The 9,265-nt window shown below is 33.2% G+C and overlaps 1 protein-coding gene across 3 annotated transcripts; it reads right to left on the reverse strand.

Annotated features, from left to right (window-relative positions):
• Window positions 1-1,744: 1,744 nt before the first annotated feature.
• LOC120075521 (homeobox protein knotted-1-like 3) lies at window positions 1,745-7,099 on the reverse strand. Of its 3 annotated transcripts, none has more exons than XM_039028994.1 (6): window positions 5,928-7,099; window positions 4,862-4,982; window positions 3,383-3,576; window positions 2,764-2,895; window positions 2,314-2,450; window positions 1,745-2,236 (listed from the first exon to the last, which is right to left on the reverse strand). In XM_039028994.1, exons 1-6 carry the CDS (start codon window positions 6,708-6,710, stop codon window positions 2,233-2,235), a joined length of 1,371 nt encoding a protein of 456 aa, XP_038884922.1. In that variant the 5' UTR covers window positions 6,711-7,099; the 3' UTR covers window positions 1,745-2,232. The 3 variants fall into 3 exon arrangements, with proteins under 3 accessions (XP_038884922.1, XP_038884921.1, XP_038884920.1); XM_039028993.1 differs by having other exon boundaries at window positions 1,745-2,244; XM_039028992.1 differs by having other exon boundaries at window positions 1,745-2,247.
• Between the last annotated feature and the right edge of the window lie 2,166 nt (window positions 7,100-9,265).

Here is a 9,265-nt window from a genome sequence, read left to right on the forward strand (position 1 = left end):
ATCTGCATCTCCGATCGGATTGGGGATTGGAATGAACAGAAACCAATTATGAAGTGATCCCTGTAGGGTTCGATACATTCCATCTGTTCGTCTTCCCAATGTCCTATTTTAATTTTTTCGTACATTGCTTAGTTAAATAGTTACTTGTGTTTATTCTTTTCATCTTCACTGAAAAATCCATTCAAAATCAATATTTAATTTTGTATAAAAGAATAAAAAAAATAAAGTTAAATTGCCATCGATATAGTTATATATATATATTTCTAATCACAACTGTATGAATGAGATGAACCTTCAAACTTTGGGAGTAAGATTATGTCAATTATCATTCCGTTGATATTAAAACGATATCTATTAAAGTTAGGTGATGAAGTAAAAAAGAAAAAGAAAACATTATTCAATAGATTTTACCTTGTTAGTTTTTATTTAACTAGTAAGAGTAATTGATAGAATGATGAATTTTAGTAAGAGATATTTTCAAATATAAAAAATGGGCTAACCTATTTAGACATATAGTAAAATTTATCAAATTTATCAAATGGGTGAATTTTATTTTTGCTATATGTGTAAATAGTTTCATATTTTTCTATTTATAATAATTTCTCTCTCTTTTTTTTAATATTGAGAAAGAAAAAGGCATTGATTTTAGACTAAGGTAAATACTAAAGAATGTCCATTTAGACTTTTTACTATCGATTGAATTAGTTTTCTTTCAACGCTACTCAAAGTTTCCCCTAAACAAATTCAAAATGACATAGATGGTAAGTGATGCAAAGGTTATAATTGATACGATGCTAATATTATATTAATCATATACCATTATCAATGAGATTGATATCAATTAACAATATAATATTTTTATAATGACAAATTTCGAACACAGTTCAACTGATATGTACATTTGACTAATTAGTTATTCAAATCACTCGCTCTCTTATCGAACTCAATATATGTTAAATGATATGATATTCAATTTGCCTTTAAGCACTAGTTTAAATTTTTTGGTCAATTAGTCATTTAAGGTGGTATCAAGTGGTTTGGGAGTTAATGTATCAAACCCCTCTAAAGTTATATGATATTAAATTTGCCCTCAACCATCACCTTAAGTAGGTTCAATTATATTAGATAACATAAGGTTTCATCTCAAAACTAATTGACAATAAGAAGAGTAACTCATTTATCTTATAATGGGTGTGAAGTTCCTTGATTTTTCAAATTCTCAATATGTCATCTCAAGATGGTGTTTTTTAGGTTCACCATTCTTATAAAGTTCCATCTCAAAATCAATTGACAATGAAAGATATAACCCATCTATCTTGAGTGTGAGATTCCCTAACTTTTTTAAGATGAGATTCTCAACATTTTATGTGTGCATATATAAATATAAATATATATATATACTTACGTGACAATACAATTATTATTATAATGGTCACAAATTAGTCAATAATTTGCCGTCCAAGAACACATGGATTGCTGACACTATAAATATAAAACATATGTTTTTTCTTTTTTCTTTTTTCTTTTTTCTAAACGTGATATAATTATCTCACTTGATATTTAAATCGTATATTATAATTGAGCACCAAAAAAAGAAAAGTTTTAAATGCAAACTCAATTATATATTCTACATTTCGCTAATACAGAATTTACGTTGTTAAAGTCCCTCAAATCATATACTTTAAGATTCGTATATTTGTTAAAAGTAATTGATATAACTAAATGATGGGGCATCAAGAGGAGATTTGAGTCAAATATATGTATATATTGTAAAAGCTATATTTTAGCATATGAACTACAAACTTCAAATCAAATCAATCTTGAATCTAAAACGTGTCAAGAAAAGCTATAATGGCTCCGCTACTATGACTGTAAAGTAACCAATACAGAGCTTATTACAACTATACATCTATTTTCCTCGCCAAGAAAAATTCAACATCTCACTAAAGCAAGTGGAAGACACCCAATTAAGTTCTATAAGAGCCTGCATACTTAAAATTCTAATATTCTGTGTAGTTTCATTCTCCGCCATTCACATTCTTATCAGCATAATATAAATAACAATGGCCTAACATTCACATCAACCTTGCTGCTGAACCCCAAAACAGACGATGATTTCCAATTTCAATGCTTCAATACAACTTGAAATCGTCGGATCGAGGGGGCTCGTCTTTTTCTTTTGGTTGTTTCTGTTTTCTTTGATCAAGCTATTGTTGGTCGTTGCCTGTTGCTTCACCTGCATTACTTCTTTTGAAATCAGGTTAGAGCAATGACGGACAAGTTTTGGAGTAGCATTTCGTTCAGTAGCTATACCTTTTGCGTTTAGTCTTTAAGGTTGTTGAGGTTGAAGGATTTGTGTGCCAATTCCTCTTCCTCTGGTTGATAAACCAGTTATTTATCTGCTTCAGTTGAAGACCAGTTTCCTGAACCAACTTTGCTTTATCGTCCTCCTGAAAACAGAGAAACACAAGATCAATTCAAAAATAGTGGGTTATTTTGAGAATAGTGCTTCACAACTACTAGGTGATTTTTCACCCATTCAAGGATCGTCGTACAAGATTATATAGAAGGCAGTAACACATTGCTTGTTTAGTGGCTTGAATATGTACTTTTTTTTAGATACCTGTACTCTTTAAGGGGATTCTATTAATGGCTTAAAAACACTTTTCTAAGTATTTGAAAGTCGTTCCGTTTCAAAGAGACTCTAAACGTATCTATGAGGCTCTATGAAAAATGAAGAAAATCTATAACCAGCGTACTCACAGTTGGATATGGCCATTTTGAATGTGATTGCCACCAAGCTTTTAAGACGGACGTGGTGTCACCAGGAAGTTTACCTGCTCTCCTTTTTCGCAAAATCTCCTCCCTTATATCTACAATTTTCTCCTTGTATCCCTGTTAAAAGCAGAGCTAGTATTTTTGTTAGTTGAAGCTAGCAAAAAATGTAACTTTTATTTTGGTTCTAAACTTATATGTTCTACTTTAGTCCATAAACTTTTAAATTATCTATTTTGGTCCTTGAACTTTCATGTTTGTCCATTTTAGTCCCTAAATTATTCAAAACTATTTTTGGTCTTTGTTTTGTTTTTGTTTTTTTTTCCCACTAATTTTCACTAACCTAATCCTAGTTTCTAACCAATGTGGCTTGAAATCATGCTTAAATTAACATGTCATTATACATACTCAAAGCTACATCACTCAATTGTAATAAACATAATTCAAAAAAAAGGATCAAAATGAATATTTCTTTGAAGCTATGAGACTAATGGACATTTTAAAAATTTAGGAACCAAAATAGAACAAATCTAAAAGTTCAAAAACTAAAATAGGATTTAAACCTAAAGAAATGAACAAAAAAAAAAAAGTGAGAGAGAGGGCTCACATTCTTTAGTTCATGCTTCAATTCATGCCTCACCCTTTCCATCAAGGATCTCTCACTCTCTGTTGGGATAAGGGGACCAAATCCCATAGCATCATGACCCTCCAAACTTCCATCAAACAAATTAGCATCACTATCTATCTGGTCTTCATCGTCATCAGACATTGTAGCACCCGTACCTTCACCTGGTGAAACACCTAGACGAGGAAAATGCAGAAATAATTATAGCTTTTATTACCAGAACTTATTATATACCACAACTAACACAACCCTTGATTGGAAGCATAAGCATTCTAACCATCCAAATAAAAATAGTCATCAGGTGTAGGCAGACAAACGGAATAACATGTAATCATCTCCCTGGGTGAAAAATGTAGGATCATTAGAGGCACACATATTTGAACAAAATCAGAGAGACTTCAGATACTAACACAAACAACCAACTAAAATGGGATCTTATTCTATGCACTTCCAATTTAATCCCCTTGCTTGAGTCATACCCACGTTTCTTTTAATAAACTGAAACAAAGTTGCACCTTTTGATATCATAATTTTGAGCATATGATATATCAACCAGTCCAATGTGGGCATGAAATAAAGGAAACTTCCTCTCAGGTCAGGAGCCCAGGAGCGGTCAAAGAAGTCTAAGCATGCCATGTGGCATGGTTAACAAAAGTAGCCAATAGAAATTTACAATGACCACGGGATACAAAAATATGGGGACTCGCACGGATCATCATTGGAAGCAAAAAGAACCCAGAAAACTTTGGATAAAAACTAAGGTCCCATTTGGTAACCATTTTGTTTTTTGTTTTTATTTTTTAAAATTAAACCTATGGACACGATTTCCACATCCAAATTTCTTACTTTGTTATCTACTTTTCACCAATGGTTTAAAAAACCAAGCGAAATTTTGAGAACTAAAAAAAGTAGTTTTTGTTTTTGCAATTTGCCTAAGAATTCAACCATTGTACTTAATAAAGATGCAAATCATGGTAAGAAATGTGAATGAAATAGATTTAATTTTCAAAAACTAAATGGTTACCATGCGGGTCCAAAAGAATACATAGATTTTTAAATCCAAATACTATATAACAAGCAATTAACTTCCCTCCGTTAGTTTCCCTCTAGTTCTTCTACAGGAGAAAGGCTATCCCCGTATTTCCTATTCCAATTTATCAAGTCATATGGTTTATAGTCTGATACAATATGTGGCAGTAAAGTTTTTCAATTTCCATCATTTAAGAACTTCGTCCTTATTGGTTAAGAAATCTTTATGTATACTTGTAAAGCATCTAGGGTGACAAAGTACAAATATTATCCTGAAGAAATATTAAATATGAGAACAATGAAACTTTTACTCAGTAGGGAAAGCAACCGCTAAACAGAATAACCAATAAGCATGCAACACATCGAATAGACTTTTCTATTTATTCTCATCGTTCTTGCTTTATCTCTTTCACTCTTATTGTTTGAGAATACCTGTCAAGCTTTGCAGAGATTGCTCAATTTCCCAGCAGGCATATACTGCTTCCATTGCATGGACACGCACATGTTGCTGGAGTTGTTCTTTAAAAGAGCAAAGTAATAAAACATAATGCGTCTGCAGCATACAGATAACAAATAGTGTGAATTTTATTTGAATCATTAAGCTGTCAGCACTAAACATCTGCAAGGTACCAAGAGCAACAGATAAATCCATGCAGCACTTCAAATTATTTATTTCACTTCTGACAGTTTCATAATAGATAGTCTTGCAGGAAATAAATTATCTCATGTAAGAAGGTTAAGAAACCAAACATGTTCTAGTTTGAGATTTGAAACGGAATCCAGAAGAAAAACAATGAAAGAATTTCCCTTCAAGAGTCAACTGCTTCAAGAAATTGAATATAAACATCATGGAACAGTGTGAAAGGAAGAGCCAGACATTGATAATAAAAAGAGCATACGTTTACTAGAACATGATGGTAGCAAAACAATATAAGACATGAAATTGACAGATCATGAAGTGAAGCATACAGTTCAAGCAATGGGTTTCTGGAAGGAAAAACAAACATGAAATTGTAGCATCTGGAAACTTCCTTTAAGGTGATTCGCACCATTCACTTCAAAAATGTATTGGCAATCACTCGATTTCTAAGCCCTAGTTCTTAAATCAAAAGGGATTGCTTAAAATCACCAGAAGTTGTTTATTACAAACATATCGTAATCAAGAAGAAAGCAGAAATCCATTAAATGGATTCAAAAGGCAAAAGCCCCCAACTCAATGAAGTGAAAAAGAAGAGGAGTGGGGGAGGGAGTCGCTGTAATTCAGACAGCCCTTTTTCCAGGGAAGACGATGGCTGAAGACATGCTAGATTCTGCCAAGAAGAATGTCCTTCTCGAATGTCTAAAACGTACTGAACTTCCAAAGTGGAAAATAAAGAAATGAAGATACTTACAAAGTGCAGACAGAGAAATAATTTTATAATCTTTCTCAAATTCAGATAACAATACGTCCTCCCCCGTCCACTGTATTAAACAATCTATCAAAAAAGAAGAAACGTACCATGAACTGATCGAGCTCTTTTCCATTGCCGACTATGGGCTGAGAACCGTTGCCCAGCGACGAGTATTTCGCCGCCACATTCTGAGACCGAGAAAGCTGAGAATCTATTCTCGGCAATTGGTCCACCGGCGTTGCGATCCGGAGGCAGGCGACGTGAGCAGAGAGCAGCTGTTCGTAAAGAGGATGAGCCAGAATTTCAGCCTTAAACCGCGCATTCTGCCAATTCATCGCCGCCTCACCACCATGAGCACCTTCATTACCATCGCTCTCAACCGCCACATCGTCGCTGTTATTCACCCCCTCTGCTCCCCCGCCGCTGCTGTTGTTCTTCAAATCATCTGATTCACGCGACAAAGTGGCAGTAGCGCCAATCATAGCATCTGCGGCATCGGCGACGTCATCGATAACATCACTTTGATTGCGATGGAGGATCGGGCGGGAGAGCCATTGACCGGATGGGTGAGAAACGGCAGAATTGGGAGCAGTCGTGTGAAGATTAAGAAAGTCGGTGTTGACGTTATCCGCAGCGGTTGCCGTGGTCTCGCCAGAGTAGTGAGAATGAGGGGTTTGATTCCGAAGTAGCGCAGTATTCAGCCAATTCGGAGTGCTCTGAAGCGGATGCTCAGACTTAGAACCATCGCCAGCCGGAGAGTGATCGGAGAGCTGATCAGATAGAATCGAGCGCAGAGTGTTATCAGAAAGCGGCCGTTCCGGTTGCTGCTGTTGAGGCTGGTTCGCGTAATGAAGAGGAAGGTCCCGAGAGAGCTGGTTGCGAAAAGCCATAAAAGCCGCCGCCGATAAAGAAGCAGATTCAGTCAAAGATTATAGAGCCATGGCGGGAGAAGCTGTGGAGACAGAGAAAGATGAAAAGATAGAGAGTCGAGTATACAGTACAGACGTGTCTTCAAGAACAGAAAAGGAGAGACAGGGAAAGCCTCGGGAAGATGTGGAATTTTACAGATTAGGAAGAAGTGAGAGCACTGGAGAGGGAAAGCGGTTTTCAGACGAAGAAAACAGCTCGGTAAACTGCTGATTGTAAAACGGTAGTTTCGTTCTTTATTGGTCTGTAAGGGCGGAGATTGGGAGGAATCCTCTTATCTCTGCCACTGCCACGTAACATCGGTATCACCTAAAAATTTACTCATAATCTTTATAATTTCTGTACTTGAGCAATGAACTTAATATTTCCTTTGTTATATATATTTATTATTTTATTCAATATTATTCATTAATTATTGATATATTATTTAATAATTTGTTGAATATGGCTCAATTATTTCTTTTAAAGTTTGTATTTATATAATTATATGTCACGATTTCTACTGTTTATGGGCTATGACTGGTCACGCTTCCATTGAATAAAAATAATAATAATAATAATAATAAATTATAAGATAAGGGTAATAACAATAGATTAACATGTGTTTCTAAATCAAATCTCTCCAAACTTCTAATTGTACTAAAAAAATTAATAATAATTGTCATTAATCTTTAGATATTATTTTTTCATCTTATGCACCTAAAGAATTTTTATGGGCATTTTCTGAAACGAATTACGAAATCTAAAGGGAATTAGGAAATATATGTTTGATAAATGTGCAAACCTCTTTTAACATTCATGATCTATGAGTATAAAGAGATTTACAAAGTACTTTCTAATATACTTAGACGACACACCATCAAAATATATAATTCAAGTATTAGAATGTCATTCTTGACCATTCAACAATATTTTTTTAGTACTTTCAACTTTAATTGATCGATGATTTATGACTCGTGTGTCGTACTTGATTACAGTTCTCACAATATTCACCAAAAGGTGCTATATATATAGATGCATTATAATCTATAAGACATGATGGTAAAGAATAATAAATGACGGCTCTAAATATTTCTTTTACAAGCAATTCTACTATTTTGTGAGTAGATTAATCTTAACATGTTGCAATGTCCAACTTGAAATTAGAGAGAATCTCATCACCTTTTCCATTATAAATGATGTGCTTATAAGAAGCAATGAATTTGCGTTTAGGCTATCTCCTATACGATATTATACCTGATATACTTATATACGAGTTTAGAACTTTTGCATCGTAACTTAAGAAAAACTTTAGTATTTTTTTATTAAGACATATAACCTTCTTTTTGTAACAAAAAAAACAGAAAAAAGAATTAGGAAGATTTGATTGAACTTAGTTTAAAATTAGGGTACTATATTAAGTGGCCTACAATACTAATAATTTGAACAATGTTTGTTCAAACAATTCAAACATAGTCGATAGAAAAAGAGGAGTAAGTAAAATATAATTTTAGTAATGGCGAAAACAAATTAAATAACTTCAAATGACCAACCTTCAATTTATTTTATATAAAATAAAAAGTTAAAGTCAATATGAATTTTTTGGGTTAAAGTAAAAGTCCTATACTCTCTCAAAGAGAATCTTGGTGATAATAAAATTCTAATATGTTCATATAAGTAGATGAAGATGGAATATTTTTGGATAGAGTGGTATAAGACAAGGACTTGAGTGAAGACAAAATCATTTATTGACCACGTAGGTAGTGGTTGCCCAATTGTTGAGGTAGCTAGCCTAACATAAGATAAAGAAATCTAGTGTGATGTTCAAGCAAGACAATTTGGTCTACGTTATAAATTACAAGGAGTCTTTTTACATTTACTCTTATTTAATTCAAATAGTGAATGATAGTTTTGTTCAAATTGTCAAATGGTACGTATAATACATGTAATATGTTGCAAAAATACTAATTATAAATGTTTACACTAAATACCGAAGAAAAAAAATCACTCATATAGGAGCAATTCAATTAGACTTAATCTCTTAAGATAACTAACTAAGGAAGGAGAGAGAAATTTTTTTTAAAAAATGGTGAAATTAATTATTGGGTTGTCAGCTAAAATAAGTGAATGGTGTTGGCTAGTTTATTTTTCATGTTAAGATGTTAGCATTTGATTCGTGGAATTAAAGTCTCACAATATGTCAATGTACGATTTAGTTGGTTGTGGTAAAAACTCTAATATAATAAAAGAAAAAGTACTGTCCGTGGAAACAAATAAGTAATCCAACAAAGACTTACCCTCTTTTTCCCACAACTTACAAGAAAGGTTCTTTTCACTCCATGCTCTCTCAATTTGCTTTTCATTTCATCTTAATATAAAGTCATCATCTAAAAGTGACCATTTTAGAATTATAATTAGAATAGAAATGTGTTATAATGGTAAGTAAAACAGTCGACATGAAACAATATGACAATTATCTGAAATAGAAATAGAAATTTCAACAATGCCACACTTGTTCATTCTAGGTCTAATCTAATTA

This window comes from Benincasa hispida, chromosome 4 (genome assembly GCF_009727055.1).
Source record: "Benincasa hispida cultivar B227 chromosome 4, ASM972705v1, whole genome shotgun sequence".
Classification (NCBI taxonomy): Eukaryota; Viridiplantae; Streptophyta; class Magnoliopsida; order Cucurbitales; family Cucurbitaceae; genus Benincasa; species Benincasa hispida.